The sequence below is a fragment of the Volvox carteri genome (genome assembly GCF_000143455.1).
Source record: "Volvox carteri f. nagariensis unplaced genomic scaffold VOLCAscaffold_71, whole genome shotgun sequence".
In the NCBI taxonomy this organism is placed as follows: domain Eukaryota; kingdom Viridiplantae; phylum Chlorophyta; class Chlorophyceae; order Chlamydomonadales; family Volvocaceae; genus Volvox; species Volvox carteri.
The window spans coordinates 1-17,472 of NW_003307614.1; the positions used below are offsets into that span (position 1 = coordinate 1).

The 17,472-nt window shown below is 53.8% G+C and overlaps 4 protein-coding genes across 4 annotated transcripts; 2 read left to right on the forward strand and 2 right to left on the reverse strand.

The window, feature by feature from the left end:
• Positions 1-1,913: 1,913 nt before the first annotated feature.
• On the forward strand, positions 1,914-5,163 carry VOLCADRAFT_107603 (uncharacterized protein). Its single transcript, XM_002957217.1, has 5 exons — positions 1,914-2,116; positions 2,827-2,883; positions 3,236-3,432; positions 3,716-3,808; positions 4,025-5,163. Exons 1-5 carry the CDS (start codon positions 1,921-1,923, stop codon positions 4,370-4,372), a joined length of 891 nt encoding a protein of 296 aa, XP_002957263.1. The 5' UTR covers positions 1,914-1,920; the 3' UTR covers positions 4,373-5,163.
• A 171-nt stretch (positions 5,164-5,334) lies between these two features.
• VOLCADRAFT_98333 (uncharacterized protein) lies at positions 5,335-6,148 on the reverse strand (the record flags this gene model as incomplete). The annotated part of the gene is made up of 3 exons (XM_002957255.1): positions 5,335-5,363; positions 5,475-5,863; positions 6,057-6,148. 3 exons carry the CDS (start codon positions 6,146-6,148, stop codon positions 5,335-5,337), a joined length of 510 nt encoding a protein of 169 aa, XP_002957301.1.
• Positions 6,149-6,605: 457 nt separating this feature from the next.
• On the forward strand, positions 6,606-8,667 carry VOLCADRAFT_98334 (uncharacterized protein; the record flags this gene model as incomplete). Its single annotated transcript, XM_002957218.1, has 2 exons — positions 6,606-7,028; positions 8,581-8,667. The coding sequence occupies 2 exons, from the start codon at positions 6,606-6,608 to the stop codon at positions 8,665-8,667; spliced, it is 510 nt and encodes a 169-aa protein (XP_002957264.1).
• A 2,321-nt stretch (positions 8,668-10,988) lies between these two features.
• On the reverse strand, positions 10,989-17,299 carry nuc1 (mitochondrial nuclease; the record flags this gene model as incomplete). Its single annotated transcript, XM_002957256.1, has 12 exons — positions 17,237-17,299; positions 17,059-17,153; positions 16,258-16,305; positions 15,584-15,710; positions 15,313-15,409; positions 14,926-15,000; positions 14,257-14,320; positions 13,849-14,019; positions 12,849-12,932; positions 12,022-12,251; positions 11,525-11,659; positions 10,989-11,264 (listed from the first exon to the last, which is right to left on the reverse strand). Exons 1-12 carry the CDS (start codon positions 17,239-17,241, stop codon positions 10,989-10,991), a joined length of 1,407 nt encoding a protein of 468 aa, XP_002957302.1. The 5' UTR covers positions 17,242-17,299.
• Positions 17,300-17,472: the final 173 nt, after the last annotated feature.

A 17,472-nucleotide genomic window follows, 5' to 3' on the forward strand; every position in this document is an offset into this window, starting at 1 on the left:
ATCGTTGCTTGCCTGGCATGCTCCCTTCGATGTCGAGGCTGCAGCTGCGCAAGCATGCTTGCGGCCAACACGGTGGGCAGGCTTGCGGACGATTTGAGCTAGACATGGAACGTTGAACGCGGTTTCGGATGAGTGCACAGCAGACGACGTCGGCAGGCTGTGGCTGACCGTTTCTGCCGACGACGGCCTAAGGGCCGATTTAACGAGGGCCTGGGGAGCAGGAGCGGGTAGGGGATTTGTCGCCGACGTGTTGGGAGCGGTGGCCATGGGAGCTGTTACTGGGGCGGGAGGGAGAACGACCGTGATGGCTGTGGTTGTCGTATTGGCGGTGGCTGTGTGATCGTCGATCCTCGGAGGTGGAGGATGCGGAGGAGCAGGAGGGCGAGCAGGCAGGCGAGCGGGGCGGCTTGCGGCTGTTGTTAGCACCCTGAAAGGAGTGCCGGCGGGAGGAGTTGGGCTGGGAGATGGTGGTTGCTGCCAGGAGGCGACGAAGTTCCGGGCAGTGTTCTTTGGTGTGCGACTCGTCACCGCACTGTAGGCAGACGTGCTGGGCCATGCGCTGGAGGCACAAGTTGTAGGGGACCCTGATGGTTTTGACGCCGCTCGGAAGAGGTGAGTTGCTGTGGTGCGGCGTGGTGGAGTAGACGTTGGCAGTGAGGTCCATAGGGTCGTCCCGGCGGGCGTCTCGGGAGCTGCATGGCGTGGTGTTGTAGTCGATGAGATGGGCGTTGTGGCGCCCGGAAAAGATGCCCATCACCAAGTCGATGATGATTTGCAGGGTCACATCGGTGCCGTACTGAGGGAGCCTTGCGTAGACTTCCTCACGGAGGTCCCTGTTGAGACCCTTTGCAAAGTGAAAGACGTGATCGAGTTCATGATGGTGAGGAAGGTCGCCCATGAGGCATCCAAAAGCAGCCACATACGACACCAGGGAGTTCGGGCCTGAGCCTTGACGAATCGTGTCCATGCTTATCTGTGCCTGGAAGAGGTGATCGGGTCTGGGCGTGAGGGGTGTTAGCGCTTGAAGGACCGCAGTTAAGGAAGTGAAGGGGGTACATTGGTGGCGTAGGAGGAGGGTGTCGAGGGTAGGTCCTTCGATGGCAGAAAGGGCGATGGCGACAGCAGGCGCACTGTCTTCATGCAAACCGCATACCGTAAAGTGTAGGCGTAGGCGGTTGGCCCATGAAGCAAGATCGGCATCCTTGGCTGTGGGGTTGAAGCGGGGGGCTGGTCCGTGCTGGTTGTTGGTCGTTGACGAACGATTCTCCAAGGCTCGGATGGCAGCACGGGCGGCTACCTCTGAGATTCTATCCCAGGGGAGGGCGGCTTCGGACGTGGTGGGGGGCGCCGCGGGCACGGGGTCGGTGGCGGCAGGATAGGAAGGCGGGAACGGGAACTCGTTCGAGAGAGACATGGTTGTTGAAGAGGTGAAGAGGACGAAGATGAAGTGACGAGGGCGAAGACGAAGGGATGAGGGCGAAGACGAAGACGAAGTGATGAAGGCGAAGACGAAGTGAAGAGCGAAGACGATGGCGCGATGGCGCGATGGCGCGGTGACGACGAAGACGATGGCGACGACGATGAAGAGCTCGGCGAGGAGGATCACCTAGGCTCTGATACCAATTGAAAGGGAACCAGGCCGCTCCTAACAACTGGGAAGCGTAAGCTGACTTTACTGTCCGATACACTTACGTAGGCTCAGAAGATCGGTGTTTCAACCTCAACTTAGACTTACAATGTTCATAAAATGGTCCGCTTAAATAGTCATATTAGCGCGCCATAACCTCACAAGTACACACAAGTTCAAGCTCCACTAGCTCCGAAGTTACGACATGGTCTCAGAAGCGCGCGCTAACGAACTGCAAAACATTACAGTGACCTCCAATACAATTAGCACACAGGGTCCGGGTCTACCTAGACATGGTGACCATTCGGCAAGCCCTGCTTTCTGTGGGGGGCGAGGACGATAGTTCCATTTCGCCAATTGTTGCTGCCCTTTTAGATTTAGGGTTTGACGTAGATGCCGAGGTCGGCGGCGCTTTCCGCCTGCTGAATGCGGAACAAGCAGCAGGCCTCACTGTTCGACAGCAGTTGGCTCTAAAGGCCGCTATCCAAGGTCCGTTGTATGCAATCGCGTACTTAAGCATTGTTAGGCTCGTATCCTGTAAACCGCCACTGCAGGCACGCACTTGTAAAGTTTGCGCATTGGGCCGTTAGGAGTGCCATTGGACGCATAGGGCGTTAGGAGTGTCTCGTCAAGCCCTGCGAGAATTGTCCCTCAATTGTGCTGCGGTGCTTAGGCATTGTGGTTGAGAGTAGACAGGACGCACGCCCTTTCCCGCTAGCACACCGAGGCGCTGATGGCGAGTTCCAAACCTAGGTTTTGCAGATAGCCTTTGCAAACTTGCGCATGAAGCTACCTCAGGTGTTAAGAATGCTGCATAAAGATTGCTACTACATGCGAGCCGCGCTGCCTCTACCTGCACCCGCCACATATCGGGAATCTAGGATGCACGTGGTCTTCCTGATATACCGACCTGCATTAGCTTTTGGCCGTTAATATGTACCTATGAGCATTGTTGTGTTTGCGAAGATTCTGGTGGCTTTGGTAGCTACATGCCTTTCCGACTTTTAGCGTGCTGAACTGCCAAGTCCGCGGCTTCTACCTCAGTGGCTCTGGACGAGTCTGTCACGCGCATCGTTGGTACACTGCATACCATGCATGGTCATGGTCTTCCGAACCGTTAGTAAGATGTGTGTTCCTTTACAATTTCATGACAAATGACCTACCTGCATACTGCACCCTCGCTTTTCCTTGATGTACAGCTGTGGCAAGTACTGTCCCGCCGGCAAGTACTGTCCCACCGCCGGATCCCAGCTCTGGTGAGTTCGTCTCATTTTTACGTTACTTCTTGGAGTTGAATGCGTTGTGTCCTTACAGTATGTAGTGAAGCGCAAAACCCTAAGCAGCTCTCATACAAACGAGATGCAAGGTATGACTGCCCAATAAAACCTCCGTACAACTCCAAAATGCGAAGGCCATGGCCAGCCGCGCAAAGGCCAGCTCTCAAAAGCCGGGAACATGGGCTTTACATGTATGTGTGTAAAATTCGCGGGCGGGCGATATTCAATCGGGAGCTGAAGCGGCTTGATTATCATGCCCAAAATGTGAAGCCCTTTAAAAAGCTCCCGATGAGCACCTCTGTTTGCTTGTTTGTGTTTGCAATAGATGCAGGTGCAGCAGGTGGGACCGACGTGATGGCAACCATCAGGGCGCGCGCTTGTTACTCTTCCAAGTATGCCGCCCACCTGGTGGTGGAGCCCCCCAACTATCTGCCGTACAAGGAGGCGGCCACGGTGGTTGGGCTGCACCACGTGGCAACGTTCGCGCACGGCAGGCATGGAGAATGGACACTTGGGCAACAGATGCAGGTGTGCATGGCATCATAAGAGTAGGAGCTCCACATGAGGCAGTTTGCCGATTTTCGTGAATGGAGTCTGACTTGAGCTGCTGCCTTATGAATGGTATTTGACTTGGGCTGTTGCTGGTGCAACTGTGCATGTGTATCAACATAGCAACACCCAGTGCTGCTGTTCTTAGTGCGACCAATCATGCAGGCAGGCATGCCTCTTGTGCTGTGCATGGCTCTGGCCCTCTTACCACCTCGCCTTGCACAATGCTTGTAAGCTTCATGCAACAATGCTCTGCTCGCAGATTGCCGTGCACTGCCCCGACGCGGACCGCAGGGTGTTGGTGGACTCAACGGTGGTGCGCATCAATCCCATCCAAGACGTTGCCATCCTCGAGGTGTGCCAGTGTGCGGGTCGGTTAAGCCTACAGTAGTGGCAATTGAGCTTACTTCTGCACATGTAGCACCCTTGCACCTTTCCTCCCCAAGCCCTTTCCTTGCCTAGATTCCCACAAGTCAAGGTCCATGCAAGCTCAAGCTGGAGCATTAAAGCACTCACAATTCGCAACATAGTCAACCGCCTGTGATATTGCTTCACTGGTATTGACCTTCAGGTGCAGTGCAAGCTGGTGCCCCCGGTGCTGGACTGTGGTGTCTCGGCTGGCGACAAGTACTACGTCCACGGCCAGTCTACGCAGGCGCAAGCGGACGCCACATCCATCAGCCACGGCATGGTGGCGGCGACTGAGCTGGATGTGCACAGCCACATCCGCGGTGACATTGTTGCGGGTGCCGGTGATTCAGGTGGCGGCTGCTTCTCGGTCGACACCGGCAAGCTTGTGGCCATGGTGGTCGGGTCTGACACTCGTACAAACAAAGCCATCCTGGTGCCCAGTGCAGTCATATGCAGCATCCTGTCGGACCTGTCGGCGACCTTGGGGGCTGCAGGAGCAGCCACCTGAGCATACAGTGTCCGGCTGACAATGTACCCGGTGTGGTGATGGGTGGCCAGAGCAAGCTAGCCTGTCGCCAGGATGGGAGGCAGGGCTGCTGTGTGTGTCTGTTGACCTGACCGCGGCATACTCTGGTCGCCTGGCTGGTTGTGTGGGTGGGTAGGTTCAACTGAGAGTGCGTGCAGCGGAGTGGCAGGTTGGGCTCAGGAGTGGCGGTGCCCAGTTGTGGTGGCGGCGGCATCCAGCAGCGGCTGCTGGTGGTGCTGACATGCTATTTCATGGTGGAGTAGGCGTAAGGGTAGGGAAACCCACAACGAGGGCATGCAGCTGCTGTTGACTGGTGCTGTAAACACTAAGAGTATGGGAAAAAGCATTTCATAATGTCGCCTTCATTCCGACCCATTTAGACCCATTTAGCCTAGCCAACACCGCCCCCTGTTACTGACATGTATGGGTGGCCTGTGGCCTTCCGGGGCACGCCAACCATGTCCCATCAAATCTGGTTCGGAGTCTTAGTGGGGATTCAGTTAATCAGTGGTTGTATGATTGTGGATTGAGACTGGTGGGCCAAACGGGAGGTAGGCGTGACTACCCTGCTGCTCGAGGTTAGTCGCTTTCAGGCAACCCTGGCACGCTTATGGCATGGGGTGCGCTGGGAGAATGAGAACAAGGAGACCATGTGGCGTCTCGCCGTGAATGGCGTGCCCCTACCTGGCTTGTTTGGTGGGCTCGTTACACCTCTCTGAGTAATGCAACCGAGCTGCAATAGACACACACACACATGTATACACATACATCTCCTTCCAGGCCAACAAGCAAGCATTACATCATCTCTTCACCTGTCCCACACGTACCCTCGCTTCCAGGTGAACCCCGGCCTGGATGATATATATTTGAAACGAGAACTGTGCATGTGCCTATGTTGATCGCCTACCAGGCCTACTTAGTCAAGTAGGTAGACAGCCAGCTACCTAGCTAGTCAAACCAGCCACTTGGCCGACTGCATTCAACACGCACACCGTCACATGAGATGAGCAGGGATACAATGTGCGTGTGTGTGATGCTGAGTCCCTGTATGGAGCAGGAACATTAGCCAGCAACTGCAACTTACCGGAGATCACGCTGAGGTAGCGGACCCTGTTCAGCAAGCCCAGGTGCTGCAAGCCGTGCAGACAGCCTAGGCCCAGGGTAGTGGCTATCAGAGCCTTATCGCCCAGCCCCAGCACGGCAAAGTCCGGGTCGTCAAGCTCTGGAAAGCAGATGGTGCCATCCAGGCGAGCAGGCCAGGCCTTGACAGACGTAGTATGAGGGTGAGAGAATATGCCGAGCAATGACCTCGCCTCAGCTGCGACACCGGCCACAACAGTGGAGGCAACATTTTTCTGATCCCTGTAAGCTTCAGTGGGAACCCTGTCTAATCCATCAAAAGCCTTGGACAAGCCCGCAGAAGTGTCATCGACAATGGCGGTAATGGCACTTGTTTCGGTGCCTGAAGCGGTGCTGGCCTTGAGTATTGCTGGGTGTGGGACGGGTGGTGTGGGAGCTAGGCCCTTAACTAAACTGCACTTGTTGCCATTTGTCCCACGTGTAAACAGTAAAAGTTGTTACTTGCTTTCCCTCGCACCATAAATGTGCCCGCAGCAAGATGTATAGTGCAGTGCCAGAGGCGACCGTGGAGGAACTCTACACTTACTATGGCGGTGTAGCACGGTATGTGCTTGAGCAGCCGTTGAAGAACCCCAACTGGATGTTGTCTAAGCTGCAGGAGCCACTGATCAGCACCATAGATGCAAGCAACGTTTCTCAGGTGAAGCACTGTAGTGTAGCTAGTCCTCTGTCTGAGCCTCATGTCATTTAAGGTCGTTACCCAGTTTTCGCCTGCATTGCCTGAGTTTTGATGTTGATGATCCTTCTATCCAGTGGAAACTGATTCTGTATGTTTGCATTGCTGCTGAGCTCTTGTGTCCTTCCATGTTCATATTGCTGCAGACATCTCGTTTCTTGGCAAGTTGTACCTGCCTTTCACCTGTAACACACCTATGACCTGACCTGCCTCCCTGGTTGCTCCAATCACAATAGGTTCGGTCGGCCATTGCGTGATCCATATTGTGGTTGACGCAAGTTCGAGGTGCAGTACCTAAACTTTGCTACCAAACCCTAAACTTTGCTACCAAATGGGTGGCTGTCGAGTTTGCCAAATGGGCATGGAAATGTGAAAGGGGGGAATTGATATCTCTTCTAAATGGCAGCGAAGGTGTTAAAGGGCTACCTCTTTGAGGCAGTCATGCATGCTGCACTGGCGACTGGCGGCAAGTTCGATGTGTTGCCATTGGACCCGAAGACTCTGGAGCGGGGCAAGGAGGAGAAGCTGGATATCCCGGAATGCAAGCAGTATAACATCTTCACAGACAATGAGGTCCATGGTATGATGAGCACTACGATGGACACATACTTGAGGCCCAAGTCCTCCAACTTCCCCGTCATTGATGCTCTTATGGTGCCGGCAATGTACCTTTTCCAGATGACTGTGTCGGCTATGAAGGAAATTAATGCTGATGACCTCGAAGACGTGTTCAAGCGACTCGGCATCTCTGCTCCGGGCCAGGAGGGCCGCCAACCCAGCCTTTACTTTGTGGTGGATCCTAGCGTCTACAACAAGTTTAAGGTGCGGGCAGGAACGAAGAAGAGGAAGGCCGAGGAGCGAGAGGCTGCCTGGCCGCCCGACCCCAAAAAGCATGAGCGGTCAGCCAACACCCGGTTGTACATTCTGCGTGGCTGTAGCAGTTGCTCACCTGGCGGGTCGACTGGATAAGCGGAAGCGTGGTGTTGGCTGTCCTCACCGGAGTAGGAATAAGTCCAACCCAGCGGCAAGCACTAGCGTACATAGACATGTATGAAACAATCAGAGATGGCGGCAGCAGAGTCTTGAACTCCGAACACCTAGTAGATGTGATACGTCAGTGTCTGGCCAGAGCACCCCGCCCGGGTAGCTTATATCTCGGCCTACCTGCCAGAGATTCCCTACCACGGTCTTGCCGTACTAGGATAATGTTGGTGGGGCCCAGGGCCCCAACTGTCATGTTCGATGCATGTGACGTGGCTCGTCACATGTACAAAACGAATTATTGTTATAAGTAATCGTTGAAATATTCTTAAGGGAAATGTAGCTTGCTACAGTGGCATTGATAGCATTTAGTGAAGGTGTCACGCACACATACTAAGACCTGCACAGCAGCACCTGATGCATCCTCACCACAACAATTGTTGTGCTGGGTGAAGGGACAGCTTTGTGGACACCTTGGACCTATGGCCACGATCTTCATGTTTTGTTGAGCTACTGTGTGCGAGCTACTGTCCTTATTGATGCAGTGGTAGTAGCCCCTTTCGTTAGCCATGGAATGCTGCTGATGTCAATTGCTAGTTGGTTAGGCAAGCTGTGGGGTTGCCCAAATAGGCAATCTGGTGCAGTTTCTGAAGGAAGTGTCTGCTAGGTGTTTTAGTATGTACTGTTGTGTTGGGTTGGGCAGATGAGTAAAAGTGTGCACATGTTCAGATGGTTAACCAGCAACGTTGCTGATGACTGGCAGTATGTAGGTATCAAAATGGCATGTGTCACTGCGTTTTTTTACTGGTGTAACCAGTACTTGCCAGTATCTAATCTATTGTATCACAGCTGATGAATATTCCTCATCCTCTGACCCTAGAGAATGCATAGGTTTCGAACTGTTCTGAACCATGTCACCCCAACAGTCAGCAGGTGCACCAACCGGCAACAAGATGTGTCGTACTCCTAACTAAGCCAACACACGGTAGGGCTCCTGTCTAACAGGCCACTCATATACTCGTACACAATGCTGCACAAAGTAAGTACGGATCACATTCTGGGGTTTTAAGCCGTTCCAGGTGTTCGTCTATCCCCACATATTCAAACTCGAATTAGATGACATTGTAGCACTGCCCATATGAATACACGAGTTGTGTAACACGGTACGACAGGTTGCATCTGCAGCCCTACACCCTGGCTGTCACCAAAGGGGTTTGCCACCTCATCGTATGACGCCTTACAAATGCAAATTAAATAAGGAAAACATCTCGCAATGGATATAATGCAACAGAGAGCCGACATGATAATACTGCTGCCAGTTTTAGTCAGTCCCGATAAGGTTCAGCTTTCATACCGCAGATGCTGTTGTGTGAATGTCGTACACGGCCTGCAGGAACTCAAGTATGAAGCATCCGACAGCATGCAGCATCCGACTACCTACAAAACGATATGGACGGTGGTCCTGCAGTTGAAAAACTAAAACTAAAAAATGGCATGAGGGTTCTATGGGTTTTACGGTTTTTTTCAACGATTTCAAATAAACCTACAAAAACTTCCCCCTTCCCTTGCGATCAAAGATTCGAGTCAGTTCATGCAAAAAATGATAAGCATACTTTTGAAATACGTTATTCATGGATATTCGTTATGGGCGGCGCCTCAAAGATTTGCTGTACTTTTGAGAGCTGTGAATGGACAGGTATTGGTCCACTGTTTGATGCCATGCCCTGCGCATTGCTAGCCCTGCCTGGTCCGGTGTGTACATAACCACATCTAGATCATTCTGCGCAAGGAAGAACATTCCCCAACGTTTCCAGAGCCTTACAGCCCAGGAGTGCGTGGTGTCTATACTCCGCCCTGGGTGGATGCTAACTGACGGGACACTCAATCTCTTTTTCAGGAGAACAGGGTTTCCCCAGAGAGGGAAATTCCCACACCACGCATTAGGAGCTAACAGATGAAAATCAACATCCTCAACTGGGGGGAGATATGCCTACACTGTCATGATGCGCTGAACATCTGATGGTAAAACGATTCCCCCTAATTAAGGCCCCCCTCCTGGGACATGAGCAGACACATGCGATTGTACATTGGGTAAAGGGCATGCAGGAAAGAGTGCATGACCAAGATCCAAGGCGCCTGTGTTAACACTGGCTGGACTATCGCCTCACAAAACGCACCGCCCAGCACGCCCATCATGCATGCACGTGTTCTCGAATATTCCCCACAACCGCCAAAAGTTGGATGGCCATATAACAAAGGCAGGTGGCTGGCAGAGGATAGGGCCTGACTTCTGCTCCCAGAGGACCCGGGTTCAAATCTACATGCCAACCTCTCGATGTGTGAGGGGTGTTGGAAAGGGAGTTGGCCCCCCATCTTATGGACGATGTAGGACGTGATAATAGCAGCTCGCGAGCTGACCAGACTCAGTTGTGGCGCCGTTGATCCGCTAGATTTGGTTGGATACTTGTGGTGAGTTGCCGAACCCAACGAATACATTCTGAAATCGGATGGGGTGACGGATTAGGGTGCCCCTCTAGCAGGAGTGAGCAGGGAACTGCCTCCGGAAGGAGGCCACTGGTGAAGCTGAACCACCCTGTAACAACAACGAACAAAGTGGTGGAATGGCAAGATGCATTACAAGCTACGGAGCAACTCCTGATGCAAAACATTCCTCTATCTGTAGACAGCTTTAGTGGAGACCTCCAAATGGAAAGCAGTGAAAAGGAAGGTTGAGAAAGCAGAACAGCGGTGGAGACCTGTGCAGAAATGATGTGATCCTGTGATTTGCGGCCTTTCCTTAAAAAGCCATCAGGGAGCCGTCTTATATCAGTGGCGGCATGATCCAAAGGTCTAATGTAGCTGATTTCCTAGCTGAACGAGTTCTACCTACGGTGCAGCCGTCGTGTGTACAAAACGCGCGCGCGCGGTGTCTCTTTCATTGTTTAGGAAGAGTCGGGCACTTGCACAAGTTCCCCATCGCCCCACCCATCTTCACTCGCGCACTCGCACGCCCACCATGACGGCGCCAACAACTCAAGCATCAGCTGATATCTTTCAGATTGGGCCTTACATGCTAAACGAACTCTTAACCGTCATTCTCGCTGAAACTTCGTTAGGTCGTCAAGATGATTTCACGACTCACTTGACGGCCCACACCCTTGCACATGGCTAGGGCATCAGCTGTTGTCTTGATGGGTCCCCCATTGGATCAGCGGGTCCGCCGGAAAACCAAACACGCCTAATAAATATAGTTAGCCACCCAAGCAGCCCCGGTAGGTGCTTTCCAGGCCACGGGGACTAAGGGGGTTAATATAGTGTAATATTTGTCAGCTTAAGGTATTCGCAGCCCATCTTCCGCAACCCAGCCATGCCCCGCAGCAAAGGAGGCGCCATCACATATACAGTACGCCCAGTAGCAAACATATTAAGGCGGTGGGCACACTCTGCTCTTAACAACCAGGAATAAGCTCCCGTACATTACCAAGTATGCCGTACAGTGTGTGTTGCACGCACCCATACGTTACGCATTTCACATCGCCACCACCATTGGCGCAACTGGACAATCGTGTGCTCATCCGATACTACACTACCACCGGTACCGCGAAACGAAATCCACATATGCGTGTTTTAATGATCGATTTCCGGAGCTCCGCGACGAGGGAAATGTCGAAAGGGGTGGTGGTACACGGTGGTACAACTTCATCACACCAAGAAGCGAGAGCTCCGAATAGATAGTCACCAGCGACGTCTGGTAGGATTGGCGACGTGTGTGTTCAACCTGTTACGATGTTACTCGCCTTGCTACTGCCGCTGGCTGCTAGTACTGCTGCTGCTACGGCTCTTAGTTCCGGAGCCTGCCGGTAAGTAAAAGTCTGGTCTGGGGAGTTGGCATGCGTTCACGTCGCAAATGTGCACCACATCCGCACCCCGTGGTGTCTTGGGCGCAGGCGGCGGCGATGATGATGATGATGAGGAGGAGGAGGAGGCGTTACCGGGTGGTGCCTTTGGAGAGGTAACCTGAGGAGGTTGCGTGCTGCTGGCATCCGTGTCCGTGGGTGCCGGCAGTGCAGCATATGCCTGTGCATGTAACGTCACGTAACCGAAATTTTATGGAAATGAATTTGGAAAGATTGGAAGACAAGGGAATCTAAGTCAGAACCGAAAATTTGTAACCGGAACCGGAATCGGATTCGGATATTGCCGCATGAGTTGGGCAAGGATGGAGGAGAGGACATAAAGGTGAAAGGTGATAGATTTTGACAGACACACACACACACAGACACACACAGACACATACACACACAGATACACAGACACACAGAGACACACAGAGACACCTGTTTCATGCTGATCCGTTCAAATGGTTTCAGCTGCGCCAGCCCCTCCTGCCGCCACCCCACCGCCGCTGCATCCAGAGCAGCTCTGCGACGCGGCTCGTCAAGGAGCGCGGGAAAGAACTTGGTGCCAGCCACCTTGGTGGGGAGGTGAGGGGTTGGGAGAGAAATGAGGTGAAGAGGGTGGAGAAGGTGAGGGGGGGTGGGTGTAGGGGGAAGAGGATGTGCGGGTCAGTGGTAAGCGAAGTGTGAGGGGGTAGGCAGGACAAATCCAGAAAGGCCCGGCCCCGACATTAAAGCGAGGAGTTGGAGGGGGAGGCGGAGGAGGCGGAGGCGGCGGGGGAATTGTTAAACAAGAGGTCAAGTCTGTGATCCCAGGGGACCTGTGAGGGTATGCGGGACAGCATACATATGTGGGGGAGGAAAAGGAAAAGACGTGCAAACCCGAGCTCCCCAAACAACTCCAAACGGCCTCAACGGTCCTAACTTCCAACGCCCACCTGCTCCAGGTCGTCCAACGGCACCACGTAGGCCGTCAGCGGGTTGCGCGCATCGATAGGTTGGTTGGGCATGACAAATGCGCCAACCGCCACCGTACCGTTGGATAGCGGCGACGGCGGGTCACGTGGCGTCGCGCCCTTTCCGTACTCACCGCCTCCCCCCCCTCGAGGGTCAGCTAGCACAACCTTGTAGTAGTGAGTGGGTACGGCAACCAGACCCGGCGGTTTGCCTGTACGGCAGCCAGTTTTGGAGGTAGTGGAAGCGGAAGATTTTGCGGGCCATGAAACGGCAAAAACGAATGCAAGGAAATGGACATTTGACGCCATTATCGTTCAACTTGACTGAACTTGTGTATGCAAGTATGCAAGTATGCAAGCATGCATGCATGTATGTATGTATGACTTACATTACACTGTGGGCCGCGAGAGCCGGGGGCCGAAGCCGAAACACAGCGCAAGGGTCGGGAGCACACAGCACACGTCGGTTAGTCTTGTGTGCTCCCGACCCCGACTCAGACTGCCAACACACAACGCAGCCACTCCGCAGCCCGTCCATCCGGGGATGGCGCTGCAGTGAATACACCACGAAGGGCTCTCAGGTCCCGCTAGAGTGGGTCCACAAGTCTCAGTTAGGGTAAAAGCAAAGGCTCTCTGGAACAAACCCCCACAACACAACCAAAGACAAAGGGAAGAAAAACCGAGAAAAGAAAAAGACGGCCAGGGTAGCCCAGGCAGGGGAGAGCCAAAAAAAGGAAAGCCTCCAAGAGAGAAAGGCTAAGAGAGCTCGACACCACAAGACGTCTTGCAGCCACCTTACAACAACTGACCTCCTGTACCTCTCCCTTCCTGGGCTGGTCCAGGGGAGAAGTAACCAACCAAAGAAAAAGGACCACGCACAAGCCCAATCACCACTGCAGGTGCCCGGGGTAGACCGGCGAGACCACAAACGGGACAACGTAGCCACGACACACAGCTCCTAAGCCCTCCAGAATACCGCAGGGGGAGGATTGTAGCCCGCGCGGCGCCTCCCCGTTACCATCATTAAACCGGAACGGCTGGTCCTCCAGAACATACTCACCCTGCCTCGTATTGCACCGCTCCCACCCTCGCCCCTCGCCAAGCAACCCAGTCCCGCAAAGAAGACGTGCCTAAGTAGAATGGTCCTCCTCGGGCCACAACTTCCCCTCATCCGAGCCCCGCTGCTACCACCAGAATTCAACCTCCCTAACCCCAGTAAACCTACGTCCTCTTGGCGCTCTCACCGCCATTTGCCCCCTCCCATACCCGCGCAACCCCACCTCCCCCCGGTTCTCCAACACCCTACAACCTCGGAGCAGCACTGGGGAGGAAAAAGGATTCCTCCCCGCGCTACGTGACCCTCTCCACTCCACGCCCTACTCCTCCCCCTCTCCCGCCTCGGGGTTTCCTCTCTCCTATCCCCTTACCTCCAACCTCTATCCCCCTTCAACTCCTACACCCCGCCCGAGCCCTGCCCTATTTACTAAGCTCAAAGCGCTCTTAGGCAATAATGATGTACGTATGTACGTATGCACGTGTCACACCACCACCTTCTATTTGGAGTTGCGTAACCCAAGTCCAAGGTGCATTAGCGAGGGCCCATACAAGCATACGGGGCCCATGAGGGGGCCCAAGAGCAGAAGGCTGTCAGAAATATTTCGAAATCGGAAAAGTAAAAGCAAAATTGGTCTTAGTTTCTAATTTTGAAAAATCGTGGTTTCTAGAAACATCCTCAACAAACATAGTTGTATCAATAAAGTAAACTCTAAGTAAAATCACTTGGTATAAAATCATGTCAAGGTGCCGTACCAATCCAGTCGTGTACGAGCGTCCATCTGCCTCCCTTGGCCTTGCCACTCGCCTCCCCACCACCGCCGCCCCCGCCCCCGCCATCGCCATCCTGCTGCTGCTGCTGCAGCGGCGGCGACTGCGTGGGTAGCCACAGCGGTCCCGTGACGATGTACACGTCCGCAGCGGCATCTGCACCAGGCGGCAGGTACACCAGGATCAGATCCCACATAAGAGCACACACATACATACACAATAACACAGTTGCATCTTTGTTTCGTACACACCAACCAGGCCGTACAGGCACGTGGGGTGTGATGCGCTCTATGAGTTGCTCTCATCAGGGTCACGCGACCCCGGTGTTTCTCTACCCACTTCCTCTTTCCCCCCCCCCACTTTCCCTCCCCTCCCCTTCCCTCCCTATCTTACACGTCAGCTCCTTGACAAAGCGCTCGAACCTGGCCCAGTAGTCCCGATTGAAACCCGCACCGACCTGAAGGAGAATAAGAATGAGGAAGAGGATGGGGGTACGAGGGGGGTCAGGGGGGAAAGACGAACCACGAACGAGTGAAGGTGCTGCCAGGGCAAGAGTTTACCAGACGGGGGGGTCGGGGGGTGTTCCCAGTTCCCAGTTTGTAGGAAACATGCAAGGGGTAGTAAGCGAGTAAGGCCCGGAGAGGGACGAGGAGCGGGGAAGACGACGAACCACGTGATCGAGTGAAGCTGATGCCAAGATAGACTGATACTCCAGAAGTAGGTAAGGAAAGAAGTGAGGAGGGAGGGCAGGGGAGGGGGGGGAAATACATGCAAAAAGCAGGGAGTCAAGGGAGGGGGAGGGGGAGGGGGAAAACCATGCATCCAGGAGGAAGTCCAGGCAGGCCTCAGCTGCCCCTGATGGCGACCAAAGCACCAACTGCTGCCATGTCTCCGCACAAGTTACCCGTGCACCATCCTCGCCGGCTCCATACACATGTCCGTACATACATACATACATACATACATACATACATACATACATACATACATACATACATACATACATACATACATACATACATACATACATACATACATACATACATACGCACGCGAACCCACCTGCGGGCTGATGTTGATGAGGCTGAATGTCTCGTCCATCGCCTTCTGACTAGACTTGTGGTCCGCAGCGGGTGTCTGAGGACAGGGTCAACCGTCAACCGTCAACAATCGCGGATACGGCGGGGAAAAGGGAACGCTCTATGTGTGCTATTGTGTGCTCCCGCGAGTCGCATCTGGTTCAAATTCGATTCAAAACCGATCCAAATCCAATTGAAATTCAAGCATTCGTCCCACTGCGGCTTTCAAATGTTCGGATCCCATGACACGCAATTAGTGGATCTTTTTTCGCAACGGAGCCTCTCTCTTATCGCTAAATAGGACACCAAATCCTCGCCCCTTGCTTCGTGTATAGCAGTCTCCCTTCCACCCAGTGTCGTACGCTCGTACCATGTGGCCCCTGTCGTACCCAGAGCCGCGGAAGTCGCTCAGCTTGGCACTGAACCTTGGGTCAATCCCCGGGTCCGGGAAGAACTCCGAGCCCTCCCTAGAGCGGGGTTGGAAGGGGGGAGGATGACGTGTAAGGTCATTCATGGCCGGCAGGGGGAAGGGTGGGCAGATCATGTATATGATGATGAAGATGATAATGATAATCATGACGATAACACGAGCGCACACACACACAAGCATTTCACACCCCCAATATCCCCCTCCAGCACACCTTTTGGCATCTCCGTTGGAAGAGGCCCTGGTGATGTGCTCCAGAACCCACTTGGGGTTCCGTGTACGGTAGTCGTACGCCGCAACGTAGCCTTCGTACTGCCGTAATATCTCGGTCTCTGGTGCGCCTGCGAGATTCACGGGCCATAACCTCATCACCAATATTGCCATCGTCATCGCCACCACCATCCAGCCTTGCCAATACGTGATGCCAAGGGCCTTAGGGCATTGAGACTCTCTACCGCCTGACTGGGCCGACGACAGTCAGCACGCCAGGCAGACAGACTGACAGACTGACTGACTGACCGACAAGCAGACAGACAGACAGAGATGCCGTGTGATGCTAACGCTAATGCGAGCTAACGCCTCTCACCAAGAGCTGCTGCGCTTCATGTCAACAACGTAATCGCCGATCATCACAATACCGCCGTTTGCAGAGCGCAGTGAGGAGAGCCCACCCGTCTTCGAAGCCGCGGTACTCGCTTCCCCCTGCCTTCCCCCCACAGCAGCGAGCAGCGGCGTGCCGAATGTCGATACCCGACTTCAAGCCCGACTACACGATTGCCTTTTACCCGGATTCAAGCCCCAACCCGACTCCCAAATCGGATTTCAACTCCCTTAATCCGGAATCGGACTCCTAATTCCGAACGAATGGTCTAATGAATGGTTTCTTACCGAACTTGGCGGCGTGGTGTCCCTCCACCAAGCTGATGCCAAGGCCCGCTGCAGGTCGGGGCGACCAACACAGAGAGCAGTATGGCAGAGGAAGGAAGGAAATCATCATCATGCATTCCAATGACACGACTCAACTGTGGTCGCCCAGACGTCCTAATAAGAAACAAAAGTGCCAACTCGGGGGGAAAGACTCGAGGGTGGGGGGGGGAAAACGGCAGCATTACCGTCGTGCGTGAAGGAGTGTTTTGGATAGTTTTTGCGCGCTGCAAGTGGTCCTGGGGGTGGCCTTTGGGGCTGGGGCCGGCGGGACGTGTAGCGATGTGCGAACATCGAAATGACATAAAAAATGAAAAGCAAGCCTATTGGAAAGGCTGCCGGACACGCACATATGGTCCTGTGCAACTGGAGTAGGAATTCCGTGCACGTGTACTGCAAGCAGTACAGGTGGGGTAGTAAGTCTATGAGCCAATAATGGGGTGCCTGGGGATTGGTCAGGGGAAACCCGGGTCACGGTATCACGGCTGCCGTGAAAAATCACTCGCTGGTCAGCTGGACAGATTTGAACGGAATGCGCAGTGTGGAGCACTTGGGGACGCTAGCGCTCATATCGGTCCTGCAGGCAAGCGTCCTTGCTCGTATTGGCCATGTTGCGCTGAACATAGGTTGGGTGGTCGGGTCAACAAGAAAGCTTGAGGGAAGGTACGGCAGGCTACCACGGCGCAGGTAAATGCGCGTGGATTCCTGTTGGTACGGGAAGCGGCTAAACCCAGCGGAGGTCAACGACAGATGCGCCTGGCTTACCACGTCTGTCCTGAGGCTGCTTGACCGCTGACAGGTATAGGTAACATCCTCCGGCGCCCACCGCAACACCGACGCCAAATCCCACAAAGAGCATCCTGGCAGCAGTTTTTGATGCATTATTATAGATCAGATCAGGTATCGTTAAGCTTAAGCTGTGTGGGGAAGGCTTTCATCGCACCTCATTTTCGGGCGACAGCGCAAACTACCGCTCTCTCCTCAGCACGCAAATGCCTTTAGCATGTGAAAATGTCAGGATCTACGTGTTATTAATTGGTCATGACGATAATGAAAAGCACAGCACAGCACGCCGTACATGGGCGCCTATCATTTTGTCTGCGTTTCACTACACCGGTATGATTACCTATTTTAGGACAAGTATTCTGCTCACATGCAAGTGTCTTTCAACTAAGTCTG

Bases quoted from the DNA above. Each gene is read 5' to 3' on its own strand.
- VOLCADRAFT_107603 (XM_002957217.1), top strand. From the start codon at position 1,921: ATGGTGACCATTCGGCAAGCCCTGCTTTCTGTGGGGGGCGAGGACGAT. The intron at 3,433-3,715 runs GTGTGCATGGCA...CTCTGCTCGCAG, and splicing joins CACTTGGGCAACAGATGCAG to ATTGCCGTGCACTGCCCCGA. The intron at 3,809-4,024 runs GTGTGCCAGTGT...ATTGACCTTCAG, and splicing joins AAGACGTTGCCATCCTCGAG to GTGCAGTGCAAGCTGGTGCC.